This window comes from Lolium perenne, chromosome 3 (assembly GCF_019359855.2).
Source record: "Lolium perenne isolate Kyuss_39 chromosome 3, Kyuss_2.0, whole genome shotgun sequence".
NCBI classification, from domain to species: Eukaryota; Viridiplantae; Streptophyta; class Magnoliopsida; order Poales; family Poaceae; genus Lolium; species Lolium perenne.
The window spans coordinates 346,241,211-346,267,421 of NC_067246.2; the positions used below are offsets into that span (position 1 = coordinate 346,241,211).

Here is a 26,211-nt window from a genome sequence, read left to right on the forward strand (position 1 = left end):
AAGGTGGTAGATCTCTCTTACTTCAGACAAGACGGACATGCATAGCAACTCACATGAAATTCAACAAAGAGTAGTTGATGGCGTCCCCAGTGAACATGGTTATCGCACAACAAGCAACTTAATAAGAGATAAAGTGCATAATTACATATTCAATACCACAATAGTTTTTAAGCTATTTGTCCCATGAGCTATATATTGCAAAGGTCAATGATGGAATTTTAAAGGTAGCACTCAAGCAATTTACTTTGGAATGGCGGAAAATACCATGTAGTAGGTAGGTATGGTGGACACAAATGGCATAGTGGTTGGCTCAAGTATTTTGGATGCATGAGAAGTATTCCCTCTCGATACAAGGTTTAGGCTAGCAAGGCTTATTTGAAACAAACACAAGGATGAACCGGTGCAGCAAAACTCACATAAAAGACATATTGAAAACATTATAAGACTCTACACCGTCTTCCTTGTTGTTCAAACTCAATACTAGAAATTATCTAGACCTTAGAGAGACCAAATATGCAAACCAAATTTTAGCATGCTCTATGTATTTCTTCATTAATGGGTGCAAAGCATATGATGCAAGAGCTTAATCATGAGCACAACAATTGCCAAGTATCACATTACCCAAGACATTTATAGCAATTACTACATGTATCATTTTCCAATTCCAACCATATAACAATTTAACGAAGGAGAAACTTCGCCATGAATACTATGAGTAGAAACCAAGGACATACTTGTCCATATGCTACAGCGGAGCGTGTCTCTCTCCCATAAAGTGAATGCTAGGATCCATTTTATTCAAACAAAACAAAAAACAAAAACAAACCGACGCTCCAAGCAAAGCACATAAGATGTGATGGAATAAAAATATAGTTTCAGGGGAGGAACCTGATAATGTTGTCGATGAAGAAGGGGATGCCTTGGGCATCCCCAAGCTTAGACGCTTGAGTCTTCTTGATATATGCAGGGGTGAACCACCAGGGCATCCCCAAGCTTAGAGCTTTCACTCTCCTTGATCATGTTGCATCATACTCCTCTCTTGATCCTTGAAAACTTCCTCCACACCAAACTTAGAATAACTCATTAGAGGGTTAGCGACAATAAAAATAAACATATTCAGAGGTGACACAATCATTCTTAACACTTCTGGACATTGCATAAAGCTACTGGACATTAATGGATCAAAGAAATTCATCCAACATAGCAAAAGAGGCAATGCGAAATAAAAGGCAGAATCTGTCAAATCAGAACAGTTTGTATTGACGAATTTTATCGAGGCACCAGACTTGCTCAAATGAAAATGCTCAAATTGAATGAAAGTTGCGTACATATCTGAGGATCACTCACGTAAATTGGCATAATTTTCTGAGTTACCTACAGGGAAAACAGCCCAGATTCGTGACAGCAAAGAAATCTGTTTCTGCGCAGTAATCCAAATCTAGTATGAACTTTTCTATCAACGGCTTTACTTGGCACAATAAAACACTAAACTAAGATAAGGAGAGGTTGCTACAGTAGTAAACAACTTCCAAGACACAAAATAAAAACAAAGTACTGTAGGTAAAAACATGGGTTGTCTCCCATAAGCGCTTTTCTTTAACGCCTTTCAGCTAGGCGCAGAAATTGTGTATCAAGTATTATCAAGAGACGAAGTGTCAACATCATAATTTGTTCTAATAATAGAATCAAAAGGTAACTTCATTCTCTTTCTAGGGAAGTGTTCCATACCTTTCTTGAGAGGAAATTGATATTTTATATTACCTTCCTTCATATCAATAGTAGCACCAACGGTTCGAAGAAAAGGTCTTCCCAATATGATGGGACAAGATGCATTGCATTCAATATCCAAGACAACAAAATCAACGGGGACAAGGTTATTGTTAACGGTAATGCGAACATTATCAACTTTCCCCAAAGGTTTCTTTGTAGAATGATCAGCAAGATTAACATCCAAATAACAATTTTTCAGCGGTGGCAAGTCAAGCATATTATAAATTTTCTTAGGCATAACAGAAATACTTGCACCAAGATCACATAAAGCATTACAATCAAAATCTTTAACCTTCATCTTAATGATGGGTTCCCAACCATCCTCTAGCTTTCTAGGAATAGAGGTTTCGCGCTCTAGTTTCTCTTCTCTAGCTTTTATGAGAGCATTTGTAATATGATGTGTGAAAGCCAAATTTATAGCACTAGCATTAGGACTTTTAGCAAGTTTTTGCAAGAACTTTATAACTTCAGAGATGTGGCAATCATCAAAATTCAAACCATTATAATCTAAAGCAATGGGATCATCATCCCCAATGTTGGAAAAAATTTCAGCAAGCTTTTATCACAGCAGTTTCAAAGTGATTTTAGCGCTTTCGGGCAGTTTCTCGCGCTTTGCATTAGAAGTGGAAACATTGCTAACACCAATTCTTTTATTATCAATAGTAGGAGGTGCAGCAACATGTGTAGCATTAGCATTACTAGTGGTGGTAATAGTCCAAACTTTAGCTACATTCTTCTCTTTAGCTAGTTTTTCATTTTCTTCTCTATCCCACCTAGCACGCAGTTCAGCCATTAATCTTATATTCTCATTAATTCTAACTTGGATGGCATTTGCTGTAGTAACAATTTTATTATGATGATTTTCATTAGGCAAAACTTTCGATTTCAAAAGATCAACATCAGCAGCAAGACTATCGACTTTAGAAGCAAGTATATCAATTTTCCCAAGCTTTTCTTCAACAGATTTGTTAAAAGCAGTTTGTGTACTAATAAATTCTTTAAGCATGGCTTCAAGTCCAGGGGGTGTGTTCCTATTATTGTTGTAAGGATTCCCATAAGAATTACCATAGCCGTTGCCATTATTATAAGGATATGGCCTATAGTTGTTACTAGAATTGTTCCGGTAAGCATTGTTGTTGAAATTACTATTTTTAATGAAGTTTACATCAACATGTTCTTCTTGTGCAACCAATGAAGCTAACGGAACATTATTAGGATCAATATTAGTCCTATCATTCACAAGCATAGACATAATAGCATCAATCTTATCACTCAAGGAAGAGGTTTCTTCGACAGAATTTACCTTCTTACCTTGTGGAGCTCTTTCCGTGTGCCATTCAGAGTAGTTGATCATCATATTATCGAGAAGCTTTGTTGCTTCACCAAGAGTGATGGACATAAAGGTACCTCCAGCAGCTGAATCCAATAAATTCCGCGAAGAAAAATTTAGTCCTGCATAGAAGGTTTGGATGATCATCCAAGTAGTCAGTCCATGGGTTGGACAATTTTTAACCAGAGATTTCATTCTTTCCCAAGCTTGAGCAACATGTTCAGTATCTAATTGTTTAAAATTCATTATGCTACTCCTCAAAGATATAATTTTAGCAGGGGGATAATATCTACCAATGAAAGCATCCTTGCATTTAGTCCATGAATCAATACTATTCTTAGGCAGAGATAGCAACCAATCTTTAGCTCTTCCTCTTAATGAGAAAGGGAACAATTTTAAATTTATAATGTCACCATCTACATCCTTATACTTTTGCATTTCACATAGTTCAACAAAATTATTAAGATGGGCAGCAGCATCATCAGAACTAACACCAGAAAATTGCTCTCGCATAACAAGATTCAGTAAAGCAGGTTTAATTTCAAAGAATTCTGCTGTAGTAGCAGGTGGAGCAATAGGTGTGCATAAGAAATCATTATTATTTGTGGTTGTGAAGTCACACAACTTAGTATTTTCAGCGTTGGCCATTTTAGCAATAGTAAATAAAGCAAACTAGATAAAGTAAATGCAAGTAACTAATTTTTTGTGTTTTTGATATAGCAAACAAGATAGCAAATAAAGTAAAACTAGCAACTAATTTTTTTGTATTTTGATTTAGTGCAGCAAACAAAGTAGTAAATAAAACTAAGCAAGACAAAAACAAAGTAAAGAGATTGAGAAGTGGAGACTCCCCTTGCAGCGTGTCTTGATCTCCCCGGCAACGGCGCCAGAAAAAGAGCTTGATGGCATGTAACTCACACGTTCGTTGGGAACCCCAAGAGGAAGGTATGATGCGCACAGCAGCAAGTTTTCCCTCAGAAAGAAACCAAGGTTTAATCGAACCAGTAGGAGTCAAGAAGCACGTTGAAGGTTGATGGCGGCGGGATGTAGTGCGGCGCAACACCAGAGATTCCGGCGCCAACGTGGAACCTGCACAACACAACCAAAGTACTTTGCCCCAACGAAACAGTGAGGTTGTCAATCTCACCAGCTTGCTGTAACAAAGGATTAACCGTATTGTGTGGAAGATGATTGTTTGCAGAAAACAGTAGAACAAGTATTGCAGTAGATTGTATTTCAGTAAAGAGAATTGGACCGGGGTCCACAGTTCACTAGAGGTGTCTCTCCCATAAGACAAACAACATGTTGGGTGAACAAATTACAGTTGGGCAATTGACAAATAAAGAGAGCATGACCATGCACATACATATCATGATGAGTATAGTGAGATTTAATTGGGCATTACGACAAAGTACATAGACCGCCATCCAACTGCATCTAACAATCTAATATGTTAAATTTGATAAGAAGTTAACAAAAAAAATAAAAAAAGGGGTGGTCGGGGGGCTCACCTTGCCGGCGGAGAGGAGGCGCGCGGCGGCGGTGTTGGAGGAGGCGGCGGGCGGCAGCGGGCACGCGATGGCGAGCGGAGGCGGCGGGCGGAGGCGGTGTTGGAGGAGGCGGCGGGCGGCGACGCGCGGACGGAGACGGGCGACGGCGGGTGATGGCGTGTAACTCACACGTTCGTTGGGAACCCCAAGAGGAAGGTATGATGCGCACAGCAGCAACTTTTCCCTCAGAAAGAAACCAAGGTTTAATCGAACCAAGAGGGAGTCAAGAAGCACGTTGAAGGTTGATGGCGGCGGGATGTAGTGCGGCGCAACACCAGAGATTCCGGCGCCAACGTGGAACCTGCACAACACAACCAAAGTACTTTGCCCCAACGAAACAGTGAGGTTGTCAATCTCACCGGCTTGCTGTAACAAAGGATTAACCGTATTGTGTGGAAGATGATTGTTTGCAGAAAACAGTAGAACAAGTATTGCAGTAGATTGTATTTCAGTAAAGAGAATTGGACCGGGGTCCACAGTTCACTAGAGGTGTCTCTCCCATAAGACAAACAGCATGTTGGGTGAACAAATTACAGTTGGGCAATTGACAAATAAAGAGGGCATGACCATGCACATACATATCATGATGAGTATAGTGAGATTTAATTGGGCATTACGACAAAGTACATAGACCGCCATCCAACTGCATCTATGCCTAAAAAGTCCACCTTCAGGTTATCATCCGAACCCCCTCCAGTATTAAGTTGCAAAGCAACAGACAATTGCATTAAGTATGGTGCGTAATGTAATCAACAACTACATCCTTAGACATAGCATCAATGTTTTATCCCTAGTGGCAACAGCACAACACAACCTTAGAACTTTCTCACACTTGTCCCCGAGATATCAATGGAGGCATGAACCCACTATCGAGCATAAATACTCCCTCCTGGAGTTACAAGCATCTACTTGGCCAGAGCATCTACTAGTAACGGAGATCATGCAAGATCATAAACAACACATAGACATAACTTTGATAATCAACATAACAAGTATTCTCTATTCATCGGATCCCAACAAACGCAACATATAGAATTACAGATAGATGATCTTGATCATGTTAGGCAGCTCACAAGATCCGACAATGAAGCACAATGGGGAGAAGACAACCATCTAGCTACCGCTATGGACCCATAGTCCAGGGGTAGACTACTCACACATCACTCCGGGGCGACCATGGCGGCGTAGAGTCCTCCGGGAGATGATTCCCCTCTCCGGCAGGGTGCCGGAGGCGATCTCTGGATCCCCCGAGATGGGATCGGCGGCGGCGGCGTCTCTCGGAAGGTTTTCCGTATCGTGGCTCTCGGTGCGGGAGTTTCGCAACGGAGGCTTTAAGTAGGCGGAAGGGCAGGTCGGGGAGGCGGCACGAGGGCCCCACACCACAGGGCCGCGCGGCCAAGGGGGGCCGCGCCGCCTAGGGTGTGGCCCCCTCGTGGCCCCACTTCGTCTCCTCTTCGGACTTCTCGGAAGCTTCGTGGCAAAATAGGACCCTGGGCGTTGATTTCGTCCAATTACGAGAATATTTCGTTACTAGGATTTCGAAACCAAAAACAGCAGAAACAAAGAATCGGCACTTCGGCATCTTGTTAATAGGTTAGTTCCAGAAAATGCACGAATATGACATAAAGTGTGCATAAAACATGTAGATAACATCAATAATGTGGCATGGAACATAAGAAATTATCGATACGTCGGAGACGTATCAGCGGGCGCGCGCGGGCCTGCGATGCGGCGGCGGCGCGGTGGGCGGCGGCGTGGTGGGCGGCGGCGGCAACAGCGTGGGGCGCGCGTCGGCCGGCGGCACGGTCGGCGGCGGCTCGGAGATTGGGCAGCCTGGCGGCCCTCGAGTTCCTCTCCGCGCGCGATTGATCTGCGCGAGGAAGGGGACGAGCAATTTAAGGGAGCCCCCCTTTTGTCCCGCTGCATGGCACGAACCGGGACCAAAGGCCCCCCCTTTTCGCCTGTTCCTCTCCCTTGGCGCCAGATTAATTTTTTTCAAAATTTTTTTGTTCCCGCCTTATTTCAAACCAAAAAAAGGGCTATGATATATCAACATGTTCAGAAAAAAAACTCTATCTAATAAAAGTATAATTTACATATGAATTTAAATAAGTTATGAATTTGAAGCCACCGCCGCCGCAGTGCCACACGCCGCCCCTTCCACGTGCCACCACCGCCAATGTGCCACACATGTCCCTTCCCCGTGCCACATGTCGCCGCCGCTTCCACGTGCCTCGCCCCGCCGCCGCCGGCGTGCGACGTGTAGATGCCGCTTCCACGTGCCACGCCCCGCCGCTTCCCTGCACCACCTATCGCCAAACTTGTCGCGTCGCTGTGCTATAAAGCGCCGCGTGCGCGCGGAACCACACGTTGCTGTCGCCTCCGTTCATTCGTCGCCGGGATGCCGCCGCGCCGTCGTGGCTCGTCCGACTTCTGTGGCGTCCGAGCACGTCCGAACGGTAGGTTCTACGCCGAGATGCGCGCCGGTGTCTTCCGGCTCACCCTCGGCACGTACAACACCCCGGAGCTGGCGGCGCGCGCTTACGACGCGGCCGCATGGCGATTTCGGCGGCCACGGTGCGACATGAACTTCCCAGACGTCGAATCGCTAGAGGAGGCGGAGTTTCTCGGGCCGACGCCGTGCCTCGTCAACGACGAGGACCGTCGCCGCCACCGCCAGGTGTAATGCCGGATCGCCATCGCCGAGCACGACGAGGAGTTGATGCGCCAGTGAAGGGCGCAGTTCCCCAACGACGTCGACAACACCGACGCGTTCTTCGTTGACCTCTGGGCACATCGCAGGTCCAACAGGCGCCACCGTCGGGCCATTGCCGTGTTCGAGCTCGACAACCCGAGTACAACTTGGGCCGACAACGACCCTCGGTGGGACGACATTTGGACCGAGACAACCTCCGACGACGAGTAGATCGACTAGACTAGTTGTTTATCTATTTTAATTGTATTTTCAATAAAGTCGTTGTGGCAGACGCTGATGATGAGAAAAGTTTCCCGCCAGATACATGAAATTAAAGTACAGAGCTCAACTGAAAATTAATTAAGATACATGGCCAGATTCGACTATTCGAGTCATTCAGTCATACTCGTGCCTAGCCCTATAGTACTCGCCATTGTAGTCGTCGTAGTCGCCGTCATCATCATCGCTGGCATCGGGGTCGCGGTAGTCCCGGTTTGTAATACAAACCGGGTCCAAAGGACACTACAGGACAGGCGCCAGCTAGTGGGGTCGCCCTGGGCAAAACGAACCGGGACCAATGCCCCCCATTGGTCCCGGTTTGGTTCTGCACTGGGACATTTGCTTGGGACCAAAGGCCTCTTCTCCACTAGTGGTGGCAGCCTAATCGTGTCCCAATATGAAGCCAATGCATTAAAATTTCCAAACTTTCTAAATTTTACCAATCAACACATTATAGGGTTCATGAGGCTATTTCTTTGTAGATAAAGAGACCGTGCAAAGAGGCTGCGAAGTCGCATGGGGCGCCTCCTCACCAGTCATGTGCTCCCCGAATTCACCACAATAGAATCAGTTTATTACACTATAATATCAAAAATGGAATTTTACAGCAGTGGCTGCATATTCAGCCAAAGCTGAAAATCCAATTTTATAATTCAATTCCGCAAAACACAATCGCAGGATGATGTTAGAGAACCAAAGGTAAATATACATCGAGGTCGACCTCGATTCCTGCTAAAACAAGGTCAGTCCGACCAGGTGAAACTTTCCTTTTCTGGCCCACCGTGGGGACCACGCACTTTCCTTTTTCGGCCCACCGTGGGGACCCCGTAGCATACGATCATCTCCCACGTGAAAGCCACTTTTTTTTGGGGACCACAACATAAAGCTACATCTACATCGGATCCCATCTTCTTCTTACCTGCTACATGTGCGCTGGATCCCCATCTTCTTCTCCAGCATGCCAATAACAAGGACGAAACCAGGCAAGAACAGTCACATCCAGATTCTTCTCTCCTCTCGTCCAGTTCCAGCCACCAGTTAAACCTGCTACATCGAGGTTTGAAAACGATCTCCTTTTCTGCTGAATACATCGAGGTCGGCCTACCTGACGAATAGATCTGCATACTTGCTTGTTTCAGATCTGCTACATACATATAGGGAGAGATCTGCTACATTGAGAAGAGGGATCTGCTACATCTGACGACTAGCAGGTCCAGGAAAATCACCTCCAAACCATCCCCCTGCTACATAGTCTAACCCTCTGCAAAATCAGTTGCCTGGAAGGTACTATCTTGCCCAGATTCAGTTACATGCACCTTTCCCTTGCTACATCTAGTGAAAAAATATGGCAGCATCAAGTCTTTAGACAGCTATAGTTGCCACTGAATGTATGTTACATGTAACTACTTTTGTCTGAAATAAATTACTGCTATGTTACATGTGCCACTAATGTAACTGTAGGACAAACAAAAAGTAACAAGTCTAAAAGAAAAAGAGCATAGAACAGAAAAGATAGCATGTAGAACACAGGATATAACACAAAAAGATGGAACACAAAAAGTAGATAGCATGTAACTGGTAGAAACACAAAAGGTAGGACAACCATGTAGAACACAAAGAAAAAAGCATGTAACTGGTAGAACAACTAGGTAGAACACAAAGTTAGGGGCAGAGCTACAAAGAACACTAGACTGCAGCTGGTATGTTACATGCTCATACTGGTTATCAGTTCATACTGGTTTGCCATTAGTAAAAGTAGTACTGCATGAAATTTGCCCATACTGGTTGCCATGTCAGTCACATGATCTTTCCTGGTATTGCCTTGGTTTTCTGCGGAACATATTTACAACTTGCACCTGTAAAACAGGGAAAAAATAAAAAAAGGAGAATGTTATTTAACTGAAGATGGTAAAAAACAGATGTAAATTTACTTTAGAAAATGTTGTGCAACCAAAAAATCTTAATGATTCATGTCATTGATTCCATGCAGATTTTTGTTTTTGAAGAAGAATGCCAAGGGCTCGCGGATTTGAATACTGGTTTGGTGGCATTGATCTCAATGCAACTCCTGAAGCTAGTACATCAACTGATCAACATGCTGGGCAGCCGCCAGAAGTCGGAGGCCATCGTGTCGATCCCCAAGGAGATGAAGCAGGCCCTTCAAACAATGATCAGCAAGCTGATTCGCGTGCACGGACTGGTGTTACACTTTCCAGTGAGGAAAGCGATGGTGAAGCTGAGGTTGAGTCAACGCCTGAAGGATATGTTCCAAAGGTTCCATTTGTTGGCATGATGTTTGACACACCTGAACTAGCTTTGCAGCACTACAACAGATATGCTCACCACATTGGTTTTTCAGTGAAGATAGAATCATCTAGGAGATGTGCTAAAGATGGTGAGCTAGATAAATTTGTTTATGTCTGCAACAAATCTGGGAAGCCTAGAGAAGAAGAAGCAGTCCCAGTTAAGCAGAGGAACCGTAAGCTAACTGTGCTGACCGACTGCAAAGCAAAGCTTCGAGTAAAACGTGATGGTGCTAGATGGAAAGTTACTCAGTTTGTCGAGGTGCATACACATGAGGTGATTGACAAGTTTGCGCTTAAGAAGTACTTGAGATCACACAACAAGATCCCTGCAGAAGAGAAAAAGTTCATTGACTTGTTGCATGAAGTCAACCTTACTTCAGGAAGAATCATGGAAATCATGGGGGAGCTATATGGGAGCAAGCAGAATGTCCCATACAACAGCAAACCAGTTAGTAACTACACTGCAAAACTAGGGAACTATGACAGGATTAAAGATATCCCAGAGCTGTTAGAGTACTTTGAAGAAATCAAGAAAGATGATCCCAGATTTTTCTACAGGTTCAAGCTAGATGCAGAAAATAAAGTGGAGAACCTGTTCTGGGTGGATAGCAAAGCAAGAGATGTCTACCCCCTGTACAATGATTGTATTTCTTTTGATACAACATTCATGACAAACCAGTACAGCATGCCATGTGCTCCTTTCATTGGAATAAATAGATATGGTCAATCCATCCAGCTTGGTTGTGGTTTTGTGAGGAATGAATCTTCTGTGAACTTTGTGTGGTTGTTTGAGCGGTTTTTAGAGGCAATGGATGGACTACATCCATTGAACATCATTACAGATCAAGATGCAGCTATCAGAACTGCTATCCTCATTGTGTTCATTGGCATCATACACAGGTTCTGCAGGTGGCATATAATGCAAAAAGTACAGGAAAAACTTGGTACTTTTGTTGCTCAGAGAGAAGACTTGCGTTTAGAGTTCAATGATGTGATTGACTACAGCATGACACCGGAAGAGTTTGAACAGCGGTGGGCAAATATGGTGGAAACGCATGGGGTTGCAGATAACACACATTTTCTTGACCTCTATGATTTGCGTGAGTATTTTGTGCCAGCATATTTCCGCCACCGGTTTTTCCCATTCCTTCAAACTACATCTAGAAGTGAAGGGTTTAATGCTGTTCTTAAGCAGTATGTTCATCCACATGATAGCCTTGTTCGTTTCTTCAAGCAGTACATGAAACTACAGGAGAGAATTGATGTAACAGAAGATGCTCATGAGTTTGATGGTGATGAGAAGACAGTCAGGCTTTGGGGGGACTTTCCCATGGAGAAGCAGATCCTTCAGACATACACCATGCCCATCTACCACCGCTTTCAGCTTGAGCTTCGGAAGATTACATCCTATAATGTTCGTGACATTGGTGTTACTGAACAAGGGAGCATTCATGAGGTTTTCCCAATACAAGGATCCGTGCGCGGGTACGGTAGGAGGAGTTATCGTGTCGATGCTGATGTAGCTAATGGAATCTACAATTGTGAATGTTGCAAAATTAACAGGGATGGTATCCTGTGCTGCCATGCATTGAAAGTTATGACACATCTAGGGATGGTTACAAAATACCCAGAGCACTACATCCTACCCAGGTGGTGTCTACCCCCTCCCGACATAGTTGCACCGCGGGATGAGAGACAAGAAAAGCCTGTTGGCCAGAAGCTATCTAGAAAAGATATGAGATTGCTTAGATATGGTAACCTCTGCAGTGATTTTGCTAAGCTTGCTGTTGGTTTAGCGGCCTCAGAGAAAACTAATGAAATAGCTGAACGGCACATGAGAGCAATGGAGAAAGAGATGGCAGATTTGAAAAAGGCTAATGCTGATGCACTCAAAAAAAGGAAGAGCGCCAAGCATGCAGTAAACACCAACACTGCTAATGATTCACAAGAAAGTGTACCTATGGAAGAAGATGCTGCTACTGTGGAGAATCGGAAAGCTAGGAACCCACCAATGTCAGCGACAAAAGGGCGCCCAGGTTCAAAAAGAAAGAAAGGTGGTCTACAGTTACAGAAACCAAAACAAGGTCTCTGTGGTGTGTGCAAGCAACCAGGTCACGATGCTCGTACGTGCGAGGTGCGACTAGCAAACCCAGAGAAGTACAGTTTGTTGGGCCTTTTTCATTGATTTGAAAAAAAAGAAGGAAAAAAATATAAGAAGTGAAGGACATTGTGTTTGATTTAAAAATTATGTGGCTCATGTTACCTTGTCGAACAAATTTGTACGAGACCTTTTTGCGAATATTTAAATGATTTTTGAGACAGTATGTTTTCTGATGCGAAAAAATGTATCTTATGATTGTCAACTTATACTTTATTGCATTTGCTGAATTCTTTTCGATAGAGTAATAATAAAGTAACTATGTAAAGTCAGTATTGAAACATATGTAACATTAAAAAATGAAAAAAAAGAGCATGGTTGGAGATATGAATTACCACTTGACACATTTGCTAGACAAATAACTGCCAATTTGCTTTCTTCGTGAAACGTAACCATTTGTCTGTGTACAACTTCCTTATGTTTGGAATGTCTTTCTGCGAGTACGTTGCTGGGGTCCTGCTTGGGCATGCTTCAAGATTCTTCAGTGTGAAAAAACCACAGTCATACCTGGGAGATGAAACACAGATAGTGTGTTCAGTCAGACTGTTAGAAACACCTACAGTAAAAAATGAAGTTACATTGTTCCAAAAAAAATATAAAAAATGCGTTATACACTTGAATTTAAAAGAATTATGAAGCTTACCCATTGTTTTGGCGCGGGCTATCAATTATCTCTATAGGCCAGTCCATGATCTTTATCTTTGAGTTGGAGTACTGTCTGGTCCAGTTAGTCTTTATGCCAGCAATTAGCAAGTGGCAAGCGTGCATGTTTACTGGCTCGGAATTGTTTCCTAGTGAATCATATATCTCGAACCTCTGAGCTTTGATGTTCAGGTTAACAAGCCAGTAATGGCCTGATGAATCCTTTGGTGTTCCAGGAAAAGCTTGTAGTGTAGGGAAACAAACCTGTAATGTAACAAAAAAATAGATGTGGAATTGTGATGAGGAATCAGAAAAGATAGAAAAAAATTCTAGTAATAAAAATGTTTGATCAGGAAAATGATTAGTAATAAAAAAATCAGGTTAGCACTTACAATGTCTTTGTGATCCAGTCTGTTTAATGGACTGTTTTCGAAACATCGGGTTACTTCCTTGAGATTATCACGTCCCTCAATTAGGTATGACTGTTTGAACAGATAAAAAGTAAAACCAATTACTATTGACTTGACAAAAAGAGAAAGAACAATAAGGTGCACATGTGTTCCACTAATTTCAAGTTCTATCTGATTATCCAAAAAAAGAGAAAGAGAACAAATTGGACATAACTTACAGCTATACGCAGAGGCATAATGACCTTTTTGGGGTTTTGATTTTCCCTTTTGATGATGTTGATTCCAATTTCTGCAACAGTGTTGTACAACTTGTTCCTTGGCCTAACAGATTCAGCAAGGTCACCGAGACTAACATATATGTCATCCAGGTCTATAACTATTTCCTTGTTGAAAGGGTCCCTTGGTGCATGTTTCCATCCATGCTGGCAGACCATGCTATACACCTCGTCAACAGACTTGTTGACATAAAATGTTCTACTAGTTTGTGAGTTGACAAAAGGCGATTTCGCATACTGTCCTGGCTTGGAAATCCTCTTTTCATACTCATGAGCCACTGGTGTAATGCTAGATGCTGGTTGTTTCGATTTTGGATTCATGCGATCTTGAGCTACCTCTTCCTTCCTAGCTTCAGTTCCATCAAGATTTTTCTGTTCGTTTGCAGTTCCTTCGCCTAGCTCATTGACATCTGGAGGAGTGTCGAGATCAAATAGTGGAGGATCTGCAGCCCGTTTGATTGCTTCTTCCCTTTTATTCGATTCAGAGCTTTCGAAGTCAAGCTTTCTATTCATAGGATCATGTGCAGCAGATTGGGGCACATCTGTCGTCAGTGTCCTTGGTCCTGAATTTTCCTTCTCTGATTTGATAGCTGCAGCAACTTGTGACCTAGTCTGCCTGTGCGAACTGCTACTGCTTGGGCTGCCTCCCGATGCAGTTGCATTTTTCCTTGGTGTTGTGCCTATTACATCCTTCATAGGACTGTTTTTGAGCTCTTGACGCACAGCAGACCTAGTTCGGTACCTGCCTGGTGATGTTACATTGGTTTCCTCAACTTTGGTTCTCTTGTCTTTTTTGTCAACAAACCTTACATCTTTCCTTTTCTTTGGTATAATTTTAGGCTCCATTTGAGCAAGAATTTGTTGGCACTCAGGCCTCAGTATAGCATCATGCACAGTTTCCAGCCCATCCATTGAAGGTTCCATTTGTGGTATGTTCTTCATTAACTGAAACCTATCTAGAATAGGTGTGCCGATATCAATGAACTGGGGTTCTTCGAACAAAGGAAATTCAGGCTGTTTGTGTATCTCGGTGCCAACATACTTCAAGAACTCCTTCCTCCTATTTTCTTCTAGTTTGGATTCTGATTCTTCACTGCAAGTGCTATCATCTGCTAACTTGTTTGGTGTCTGTACCACATGTTCCTTCTGTGATGAGGTCAGGTTTGCGTTGAGATCGATGGTAGCAAAATTAATGCATGTAGTTTCTGGTTCAACTTCTTCTTCATTGTTTTCAAGTTGGTCAATATCATCCTCTGCTCTGTTACATCTTTTCCTCTTCAGATCCCTCATCAAAGCCGCTATGTGCTCAGTTTTTGTACTGTCAATGTGAGTAAACTTGAGGGTGTTGGTTGTGACATTATCAGTATCTGCCAATGTAACCTCTGCATCTTCAAGAACTTTATTTTCTTTGCCACCAACGAGTGGAATAACATTTCCACATTCCTGCTCCACTACTGTAACTTCAGCTTGTTCTTCAAGTTTTCCATGATCACTGAGCTGATTATCTAATGGGGCAGTACTTTTTTCAGTGGGAAGAGCATGTTTCGTGGTGTGCTGGTCCTCTATGGGCAACACTGCATTCTTTTGTGCTGATATTTCTGTGTTGACTATAACTACATGCTCCTCATCCTTTTGAAGATTCTTCGTATCAACTGAAGTTTCATCTTCTTTTTCCAAACTCGCGTGTTCACTGACAAGCATTTTGGTTTTGGCATCAGAGCTTGCGGGAGCAGGATTAGACTCTTTCTTCTCTGACTCTAGAATTGCTATGACTGCACCAGCTGAAGGATGTTGGGCGGCATGCGTGTTACCATCCAACTTTGATTCTCCTTGTACATTCTCTTTACTGGTAGTATTGCTTGGTCTTGCTTTAGCTACATCTGCCGTTATTTTACTTGAATCCTTGGTTTCCACTTGAGAATGAATCGTACCAACATCCTCATGTTTAGGACCTTGCAACTCTGTGTCTTTGTGTACCTTTGGTTTCCTTGGAGGAGCTCTCTTGCTTTTTTTTGGACTGGGTAATATTGATTTCTCTGGCATAGAATTGTGGTTCCTTGATGTCGTTGGGTCAGTTCGGCTCGTGGCTAGGTTCCTAACTAGCATCTGCAAGGAAGCTTCAAAACCATGGCACGCATACTCAACTGCTTCTGTAAATCTCCTTTTGTCCTACAAAAAAAGATAATTGGAAAGAAATGAGATGTACTGTAGGAGAAGAAAATTTAAAATTGTTTTTCCAAAAAGGATGTAATGATAGTGGTCAGCATTTAAATGTGCAAGTATAGAAACAAAAACGATTGCACGACTTACTTCCTGTGTAACAATTTGTGGAGCATTCTTTTCAATGAACTTGGTTATTTTGCGAGGGTCTGAGAATAGAATGCTTTGTGACATCTGAACATATTCATCTTCTTCTGATTGCCCATTGTCATTAGCAGTATTGTTGTTTTCATACCCCTGCGCTGGTGCATCAGATGGGCCGCTTGTTATGCTTTTTGCAACTTCAGAATCCGACATGGAACCATCATTACCACAGCTTTCATTCATCTCTGGATCGGATGCAACATTCACATTCTCATTATCACTTCCATCTGTTATTGTCCTGTCATCCGATGCATCTTGTACTTCTGAGAATTCTTGCTTTAGCTACAATTATATCGAGAAAAAAACATAAGGATATAAATAAGGTTGTTTCTAAAAAAGACATGAGTGTGAAATGCAATGTAACATTTCAGAGTAATGGAGTTTATGAAAAAACAAACACCAAAAAGCACCTAAATGAAGAGGGAAAAACTCACCGGTAATGCACCGAATGAGCCATTTTCTTTCATGTCTTGCTTTATAGCTTTTCTAACCATTTCATTTGTCCATACTGACACTCTAGTACCTTCAGGGTTTACATCCAAATCCCGCAACTGTAATGAGTCAAGATATTTTACCTGTCATAAAAAAAAGAGAAGAAAAAGAAGACCATGGATGTAAGTAAAAGCGTTTCCTTTGTAGAATCATGTTGAGAAGAGACGATGCATGGGTAAAAGTTATATTTAAAAAACATATGAATAAATTGGAGAAGGAAGAGGTACCATGAGGTACAGCATGCATGGACTGACTTGTTCCTTGTCTGCATCTACACTCAATGATTTACAAAGGATCATTATAACAAACTTGCACATGTTGAGCCGCTTTGCTTCTTTAATATTTATCAATGAAGGATATACTCTCGGGCTGACGCGGATTCCAGTTGTTGGAGCCAGAACAGAGCACATTGCAAAAGTTATGAAAAGTCCCAGAAATTTACTGTTAGCAGGTCTCATTGCAGTGAGCTTTGTTTCTAATGAGGTAAGGGTCGGCTGTTTCCTCCCAGTAAGTGATAGTTGCTCCTTCATGAAAGCAGTTGCGTCTCGATCTCGAGCAAAAATGACATCAATATCTCCAAATGGAACACCGATAACTTGTTGAACAGACTCTTCTGTCAAAGGTATTGCGCCACGTCCCGGGAACACTAATGTGCAAGACGCTGGATCAAAGCTTTCCATTAGAAACTGGCACAGATCGGGATGCAACTTAGAACACTTAATATCCAGCAGACCGCCATAGTCATTGCTCCTTATCAACAGCTGTTGTTCCTCTGTAATGTTTGGATATAACCTGACCATCCTCATAGGTGAAGCCCTCTGAAACAATTTCTTACTTTTTGTCTACATAACAAAGCAAAAAGAAGTAGTTGAAAACAATCAGAGGATGTATTTTTCACTATGACAGTTACAGAAAATACAAATGAAAAAAGAGCAAAAAAAGCACTAGACTAGGATGTTACAAAGTGACTAACCATATTATCTTGGTGCTGTTCATTACCAGCCCCTGGAGATTCTTGTTTCACACATTGAATGGCTGGTCTAGCTTCAGGCACATTTTCCTCTTGCTTGATTAGGAATTGGACTGGTGACATGGAATGCTTCAGTGTAAGCTTATGGCGCATCTGGTTGTACTTTGAATATCTTCTGACAGACTTGTTTTTCTTGTTACTACTAGATCTTGTCATTGTACCTGTAACAAAAAATCTGCATAAAAGAAGAAGTTACAATTTATTTGAAAAATGTAACCTGCATAAGACATTTCCGCATGAAAAAGTGAACCCTTAAAATTTCAGAGTAATAGAAATTGAGATGGAATACATTACAGAAAAGAGTTATAGACTCTCTCTAAAAAGAAACGAACAATCCACACATATATTAAAAAATTACAGACCATAAAAATGTCGTTCATAGGAACTAATACAAAATGAGAATGAAGGTTCAACATAATAAAAAAGTACTTATTACATTTCCATGTTCAGAAGTACATTGCAGCATAGGTAAATAAAACACAGGGGAAATGTGACAAACAAGATTTGGGAACATCCTCCCAAAAATCTAGTTATGAAATTCCAAAAAAAAAAACAATCACTCGAAGCCTCTCCCCCCCGGTACAGCCTGATCATATTTCCTCCCCTAGATGGACTAGACAACACGTTCCCATGCATCATCAATTGAAGCCCTGAAATATATTGGCATGAAAGACGCGTCAAGGGCAGCAATCCTTTTGTTGACATATGCTACTCGATAGAACTTGATCATCATGTGTCCACCCACGTAGAAGTGATGGATAGATGTGTAATGAGCTTCAAATGTGGTCCTATACTTCATGTACATTGTTCCATCTTGGTCAACAGCAAACTTGTGGTTTGGGAGGTTGGCAACTCGTATGGCATACAGGAAATCCCTAGGGCGTCCGAAATACTTTATTTCCACTCTGAGCAGAGAATCTGAAGGGCCTTCTTGTACACCAAGGATGTCCATTGTGGTGGCGGACAACGTGGGGTAGTAATGCAAGTCCATGTCTTCGATTGGAGTCCCAAACCCTCTAGGGTAGTGCATAATAGAATTGCCTTCATGGCATGCAAGGAAATACTCAACAGTGCATGAGTAAACATCGTCTTCATCATAAGGTAACATGCTGATGGTTTCGAGGTTGATGCATTTGATCAACGTGTCATTAAACTTGAAGGTGCCCCTTGTGTAATCTAGGTTTAGTGCATCAACTGGGTTTGTGCACCTAACAATCAGTTGAGCATGCCGTGTGCTGTTTACGACATAATTGATAGGAGCAGTAGTCAAAGCTTTGACTGTGTGGAGTGCATGGAAAATTGCCTCAGGTGATGAAGAGAAACGGACACAAACCAAGAGGACACCAATTACTGGGCCAGGCTGCAGACTAAGGTAATCCATAACTAAACGAGAAACCATGGGGTTCCTAGATTCTTCGTTGTTGTCCATAGCTCTATTTTCTGTCTAAGAAAATTAGTTAGTTTTACTGTGAAAACAAAAAACAACTAATCTGAATATACAGAAGGAAAAAAAGCTAGCTCAAATCTATTATTGCATATATCATATATGTAAGCTGCATGTTCCATTTTGTGTCCTACACATTATGATGTTACATGCACCAAAAAACTCAAAACGTAGAAAAAAAGATGGTAGAGAGTCGGAGCTACAAGGTCGACGTGATGCAATAAACACTGCATGTAAGATGATAAAAATCTATAGTTACCTTACATGCCACTAAAAGCAGCCAAAAAAGAAATTTAAGTAAAGATATCTCATGTAATATACTACGTCGAGGTCTGGAAGTAATATACTGACCAGATTCAGTTACATGCACCTAGCAAAAAAAAAAAAATAGAAAAATCCCTTTCCCCCATATCTGTAGCTGCTGTACATGATTCAGTAATATACTGACCAGATTCAGTTACATGCATCTTAGCAAAAAATATGTTACAAGCACTTACACAGCTACAGCTGCTGGCAACGAACACAAACATATCATTTTTCAGTTACATGCCCCCCCAGGTATAGCTATCATGTGACATGCAGTAATGCAGATACTTATATCATGGTTTGTGTGACCTAGTTACATGGTTTGTGGACCATGTGCTACATGCTTTGTGCCACCTGAAAACAACTGATAACCAATTTTTCAGGGACTAAACTAGACTTAGGATTTGATTTTGATAACCATGTGCTACACTGTTACATTTTCATTCCCACATACATAGCACTGCATGCAAAACCCATGGGTGCATGTAACCACTACATAGGAAATAGCAATACCATTAGAATGTAACACTGTTTGCATCAAAAAAAAAAAGGATCCACACACATCAGCTATGAGCTTGACCATGGATATGTTGCTACAACTAAAATCAGCAGTTGCGGAGGGGAGATCCTCGAAAAATAACTTAGATCCGTGAATGCTTCAACAGATCCTAACATATGCTGAACGAAAATCGCCATCACTTACCAGGAACAGCTCGGGCGCCAAAGTAGATGTAGCAGCAAACAGAGAAAAGCCGAAAAATCCCCCGAATCCCTGCCAGAACATACGAAGGATGTAACCACAGAGAGCAAAACCAGATGCGGGTGCTGCGCTCGAAGGAGGAGAGGGCGCAAACCATACCTCACCGTCGACGAGCGATGCAGACCTTCCCCCCGCCGAGCGGACGGAAATGCAGCTCCGACGACGAAATCAGCCGCCAGCCGACATGGTGTACACCCGCCGCGGCGTAGATCTCCTACTCTACAGCGAGAATCGCGGGGGAGCGGCGGCGATTTGGCCGGCGATTTGGCGAAGCTCCGGGAGAGATTTGGGCGAAGAGCGAAATGGATGACGCCGACCGCACGAGTCCCGAAATTTGAACCGCTTGGGAAATTACTACGCGCACCAAAAAGCGGCGGACGTTACGACCAGGTGGTGGCCCCCCGCGCGGGACGACGCGCGATCGTCTGATCTCATCCAACGGCGCGGATGCGTGACCTCGGCGTACGACCAGAACGAAGTCGACTAAGAGATAGAATTTGCGTTCTTGAGTACCCACTTGGCTAGTAAAAATATGCCCTTCATCATCAATAAAATACTCAGGTGAGGACTGAAGTCATACATAGTTGGGAATGCATAATTAATAATGCATGATGCAGTTAGACCTCCATTACTACCTAGCTTCTTATGCATTTTTCACTTGCTTGCGAACCCCATCTCTGTCCCTCTTGATAGTCGAGTTTAACACTTTAGATGAATCAAAATGCGATACTAATTCATATATTTTAACATTGTTGTGAACCAATTCCATTTCCCTATCCTTTCTGCATTAAATTGAGTCCCTATAACCATAGCCCCGGGTCTCTATCTGTGCAACATATTCATATAAGTAATATCATCATGAGCAAATCTCCTCTCAAGATTGTCCATGCCATCGAAATGAATTTTCACGTCAAAGCAATTTTAAAATCCCCAATTTAGTACACAGGATCGGTAAACCCTAACCCTAGATCAATACGGGATACGAATCCAGAGAGCCATGGAGAATACTTATTCGACTATGTCGACGCCGCTGGTCCACCGCGCGCACATCGCTAGATGGTCCACCCAGATCTGGGCGAGCATCGCTGCCACGGATGATGGCTGAGACAACCGCATCTCGTCCAGGTCATCGAGGTCGATTCCATCTCCAACACTTCCGACACCTTTACCGGCCGCATCAACTCTAGATCCAACACTACCACCGTCGTCGCCACCTCCTCCATCTCCAACAAATCGAGCGGGAAGTGAATGGGGGACGTGAGAGAGGGGATGGTGCATGCTGGGCTAAACCGGTCAGCTCTAACAGCCCGGAGACGACCATTCGTCCTTATCAACTGGAACCGGTGCTCTTAAAACCCTCTCAGACAGCCATTAGCGCGATCTGTTGCCACACTCCCAAGAAGTGATAGAAAAATAACCAAAACCGGCATCAACTAAGTGTTAACCTAGCCGCAAATATGGGGAGGTGGTGTTTTGGCACATAGGTGCATATGAACCTATATTATATAAAATACAGAAATATAAATATAATTTAAAAATGTCAAAAAAATCCGAGATAAAATTTCGCGTATACACATGGACATTCTATATTCTCGCACAAGTTTTCGGGGAAAACGAACATTTTTTGTGTTCTATACAAAAAAAAAGAAAAAAAGTGTCATGTGAATAGTCGCATTTTAAATATCAAAAATTGTCTTTTTTTTGCATAGGCCACAAAAAATGTTTTTTTCCCAAAAATTTGTGTCGAACATAGAATGTCTAGATGTACATGTGCAATTTTGTTTTAAATTTTTTTGATACTTTAAAACGTGTTTTTTTTACATAGTAGGCCCAAATGAATATCCCCAAATGTATTTGACTGCTCATAGTAAATTACTCTGAAGAGTCAAATGCAGTTCCAAATCCAGACGCGCGCGCTGACGAACACGCATACTCCACCGCTGAATCGCGGCCTCTCTAGCGACCGACCTCGGACTCGAATCGGATGGCAGCGGGAGCTCGAATCGGGCGATGCAGCCCGCGCCGCCTCCCCGCCGGCCGCCGGCCCACCGCCGCCGCCACACCCAAGGTAAGCAGCCCATCTACGACAGGGTTCCACCACAAATCCCCACAGCAGGTGGAGGACGAGCGCTGCAGCGCCGGTTTCTTGCCGTGGCTGCGGAGCAAGGCGGGGGCCGACATCTCCTCGGTGCTGCGCGTCGGAACCTCGCCCCTCGGAAGGTCATCCCACTCATCCTCGCTCTTCCCCAGCTCTGCTCACTGTTCCGTGTACCACTACTACCGCAGCAGCCGCCCTCACTGTTAGTGTTCCTCGTCAGGTCCCTGTTCGCTTCGCAGCCCATACAGAAGGGGGAATGTATGATGGAAGTGCCTTACAATGCTGTATGTTCCCAGCCTAAGCAATCCCCCTTGATAATTTGGCAGTGTGTTGGATTCATATTTTTCCGGTTTCTGTAATCTGCAGCTGCTTACTGAAGACAAGCTCCCCGAGGAGGTCTGCAGGGTACTCGGCGGTGTTGCCGGCGACGCAACCAAGACTGCGGTGCTCCTCATGATGGAGCAGCGCCTCGGAGATGTACACCATCTTTAGTTCCCTTGCTCAGCTTCGCGTAGCAGTTATTTTTATCTTGTCTCAGAATTCTCGCCGTGTAAGGAAAGGGGATATCGGGGGAAAACCTATCAAACTTATTACGGTTGTTTGCTTTGTAGGAATCAGGATGGGCGCCGTATGTTAGTTCCCTTCCAAGCAGAGGTCGGATGCATAACATGGTATGAGCAGGCCATGAACATGTTACGCCCACGCATACATAAACCTTTCGTGGGTAATCTTTTAGAAGAAAGAAGAGACAGGACTGTAGGTCATTTTCTGTCTGATTGTTGACATGCCAAGGGAAGTGCCTACTTGATGTGGCTAACCAGGATTTAGACTATAGGTGTGGCTAACTTGTTGGCTTTAATACTTATAGTTCTTAATTGGTCTGCATTGTTTCACTTTGGAGAAAACCACATGATTTTATCTTAGACCATAATTGCAGTGGTAGGATATGAATAAGGTAATCCTAACCTAATGATTGCTTAGTAATAAACCATATATAAATTATCATTCTGTTCCATAATGTAAGCCGTTCATGTAACGGAGGTAGTAGAAGTTTATTTATGTTTTTTCGTGATGAAGCAATGGATTATCGCATTCTGTGAAAAGATTTGATTCAGCAAGTATTTAATTCCTCCAGATGTTCTGGGCTCTGAATGAACTTCATATGGTTCGAAATAGCTCAGTTTGTGATGAAACCATGGTACACAGGGAACATCTTAGGAAGCAGTTTTCAGTCGTCAAACCAGTACGTGATCTCTACAGAACCTACCTATTTTTTTTTGCTGATTAGTCCTAACTGTTTGCCCTTTTCATATGCAAGGCTCTTGAACGTTTTCCACATTTATTTGGAGAAATCAAGTTGGAGGATTTCTTGCATGCTTCTGCATTGGGTATGTATTAAGTTCTAATATTTGAAGTGCTACTGATTTTTTTATGTCTGTTGCCTAGTACGTGCAGTCAAATATATGCCTTACATCATTTAGGCATTTAGCATTTTAACTAAATGATACTTTGCTGGCACAACATTTTGGAAATTTGGCTGTTTTTTTTGTCTTAACTGAGTAGCTGTAATGAAATTATATATGATTGATTGACTGCATCATAACATGAAAACAACTTAGCAAGTAGGACACTTGTATCTGGACCTCTTTATTATGTGTGATTTTTTAAGAAGGCAACAAGGGGTAGAATAGTGGTATTTTTCTGCATTTTATTTTCCAAATTATATCATTCTTCCTGCGATTAAACTTAGGAGTTGAGACTATTTTCATGGCATATGCAGTTTCATCTCGAGCTTGGCAGACTTCGAGAGGTGTATCGCTGGTATAGTTTTCTATCTTAGCCTCACATCAATTTGAAACTTAGGATTACATTAATTCTCCATCAATATTTTCATTATCTGAAACATCATTTAGATTCCATTTGCAGATTTCCTTAACCATGATGGTGATTCTGATTCTATATTAGTATACGACGAACAGAAAGATGTTTCAGAGGTATTTCTTTGATCTATGGTTCAATGTCTAGGTGTGCAATTATGTTCTATATAAAAGCACTTCACTTATTTTTCGTTCTTCTGTTCTTATTTTCGGTTACTTGCAGGTCATTGCAGACAGGAACTATGCTGTCGGTGAACAGGTGAGTTTTGGAGAATTTTTTCACTTCATTTTATTATGGTTGGATATCATTATCAATTATGACTATTGACTAAGCAGATGCATGAGCTTCTCATATACTTTGCATAAAACATATCTGGGATGGCAGCAGCCTTCTGTTCTAGAAAATATTTCAAAGAGCTTTGAAGTTTTCATTAAATTTTCAGGTTATGATAAGATATGGGAAATACTCGAATGCCACACTAGCACTTAACTTCGGATTTACACTTTCTAGAAACATATACGACCAGGTAAAATAACAGTTTCATCAAATAAACGGTCAAACACCTTAGTGGGCTGAGTTAGTATATTGGTAACTGATGAAGCATTGGAGCTGGTCCGCAAGAAATTCTGTCATCTTCATCCTCTGAAACTTCAGTAACTGGGTCATTGATGACTAATTAGCATGTTGAGAATATAATCATCAAGTTCTAAGTAAACTTGCTTTCCATTGACCAATCAATCCTTTGGCCTGTTACATGCATATTTGTTCTTGGAATATTTGCAGGCACTTGTTTGGATAGATATGCCAGAACAGGATCCACTCTACAAAAAGAAGATTGACATATGGCAAAAGCATCAGACTCCAAAATCTGAACACATATGCAGCCCTGGCTGCACTAAAACTTCTTTTGCCATAAAGTATGTTGTAGTTGTAGGGCAGTTATGTATGGTTCATCGTTCGATTATTTTCTAAATTTGATTTGCCACATTAATGGACAAACATCGGATAGTTTCAGTGAAGATGAAATTAATTCAGAAATTGGCACTAGACATATTTTCTGACAGCACAGGAAATGCTTAAGTTTGTGCTACATTTGTACAGTAATTGGTTATATGTTTGCTTTGTAAAATTTCCTTCACAGTCTACTGATATACAATGGATAGGATTAATATATAGGGTTTCTTGAAATCTGGCAGTGTTAACTGTTAACTGTCCACCTTACTAAAATAATGGTGGGCCTCATTCTTATGTCGAAGTCATGTGTACATGTTGGACCAGTATTGCAATTAGTGCTGTTGGCTTTTTTAAATTAACTATAAAAGCATAACTGTAGTTATTCCTCTGAAAATCTGCATTGGAATTAAGCAACGGTGAATTCTGTGATAGCTTTTGTATGATGAGAGCATGGTCTCCTTTTTGTGTTGCTGAATTAATGAATGGAAACAGGGAAGTCAAATACTCTGGAGACAAAGCGATTGGGGTTCCCCAGATCCTGCGTGCATTTGTCCGGGTTTTCTATGCCACCTCAACTGAAGGTGCTATGCTTTTATCATATATTTCTTTATCTTTTTTAGTTACATCATTCTTATAATTTACATTCGGGTTAGATATTCTCGATTTTCGATCAATGTTCAATGACATAATGATAACCTCTTTAGAATTGGAGGAGATGGCCATGGAGGCTGCTGAAAATGATGGTCGGCTTGCGAGGCGTCCTTTGAAGCATGCAGAGAGAGAAGTCCATGCTCACCGCAAGTTGCTTTTCCACGTTGACAACATGATTCAAGGTCATTCTACGGCTATTGAGGTGAGGATACTGACAACAACAACTAAGAATTCTGTCTCACTAAAATGCTATTGATATTCATGTGCATGCCTGCTGATTATTCCCCACTTAATGCTCGCATTCGATTTTATTTGCAGCAACTTGAAATTGTTGATGGCACTGCATCCAGGAACATGCATCCATTCAGAAAAGAGATGGCTAAAGATATACTTGCTGGCGAGCTACAGGTTTTGCAAAGCGCTCATGCATGGGCTGCAAACTATTGTGAAACTGTGAACATGTCATGATCATCTCAGCTTTATAGGAGGATGAAAGGGGGAGTAGCATCACAGGCCCTGATTCATGGCATTTGCTGGCTACTTGGATCTCTGGGCGCTTTGGTTGATATAGAATGCCAGAGAAATTGAGGTGTATGTAGCGTGCTTGCAGAAATGTTATGCATGCTCAGAATTTTGTTGATATAGAATGCTAGTGAAATTGAGGTGCATGTAGCGTGCTTGCAGAGATGTTATGCATGTTCAGAATCTAGGAATTTTGGAAGTTTGATATTTTTCCAATGAAATTTATGCATTCCGAATGGCCCCATGCGAAAATTTGATTACGTACCAAATTGGCTCCTTGTAACAGCATGCAATGGT

General features: G+C 42.2%; 2 protein-coding genes across 4 annotated transcripts; both read left to right on the top strand.

The window, feature by feature from the left end:
* The first annotated feature begins 9,634 nt into the window (after positions 1 to 9,634).
* On the top strand, positions 9,635 to 12,115 carry LOC127340535 (protein FAR1-RELATED SEQUENCE 5-like). Its single transcript, XM_071827737.1, has one exon. The coding sequence runs from the start codon at positions 9,635 to 9,637 to the stop codon at positions 12,113 to 12,115; it is 2,481 nt and encodes an 826-aa protein (XP_071683838.1).
* A 9,583-nt stretch (positions 12,116 to 21,698) lies between these two features.
* LOC127346127 (fructose-bisphosphate aldolase-lysine N-methyltransferase, chloroplastic) lies at positions 21,699 to 26,150 on the top strand. 3 transcript variants are annotated; one of them, XM_051372665.2, is made up of 15 exons: positions 21,699 to 21,879; positions 21,925 to 22,031; positions 22,130 to 22,193; positions 22,276 to 22,386; positions 22,521 to 22,580; positions 23,045 to 23,152; positions 23,228 to 23,297; positions 23,690 to 23,730; positions 23,823 to 23,903; positions 24,010 to 24,045; positions 24,230 to 24,313; positions 24,571 to 24,704; positions 25,234 to 25,322; positions 25,446 to 25,594; positions 25,711 to 26,150. In XM_051372665.2, exons 1-15 carry the CDS (start codon positions 21,796 to 21,798, stop codon positions 25,858 to 25,860), a joined length of 1,368 nt encoding a protein of 455 aa, XP_051228625.1. In that variant the 5' UTR covers positions 21,699 to 21,795; the 3' UTR covers positions 25,861 to 26,150. The 3 variants fall into 3 exon arrangements, with proteins under 3 accessions (XP_051228625.1, XP_051228624.1, XP_051228626.1); XM_051372664.2 differs by having other exon boundaries at positions 21,699 to 22,031; XM_051372666.2 differs by lacking the exon at positions 24,230 to 24,313 and having other exon boundaries at positions 21,699 to 22,031.
* Positions 26,151 to 26,211: the final 61 nt, after the last annotated feature.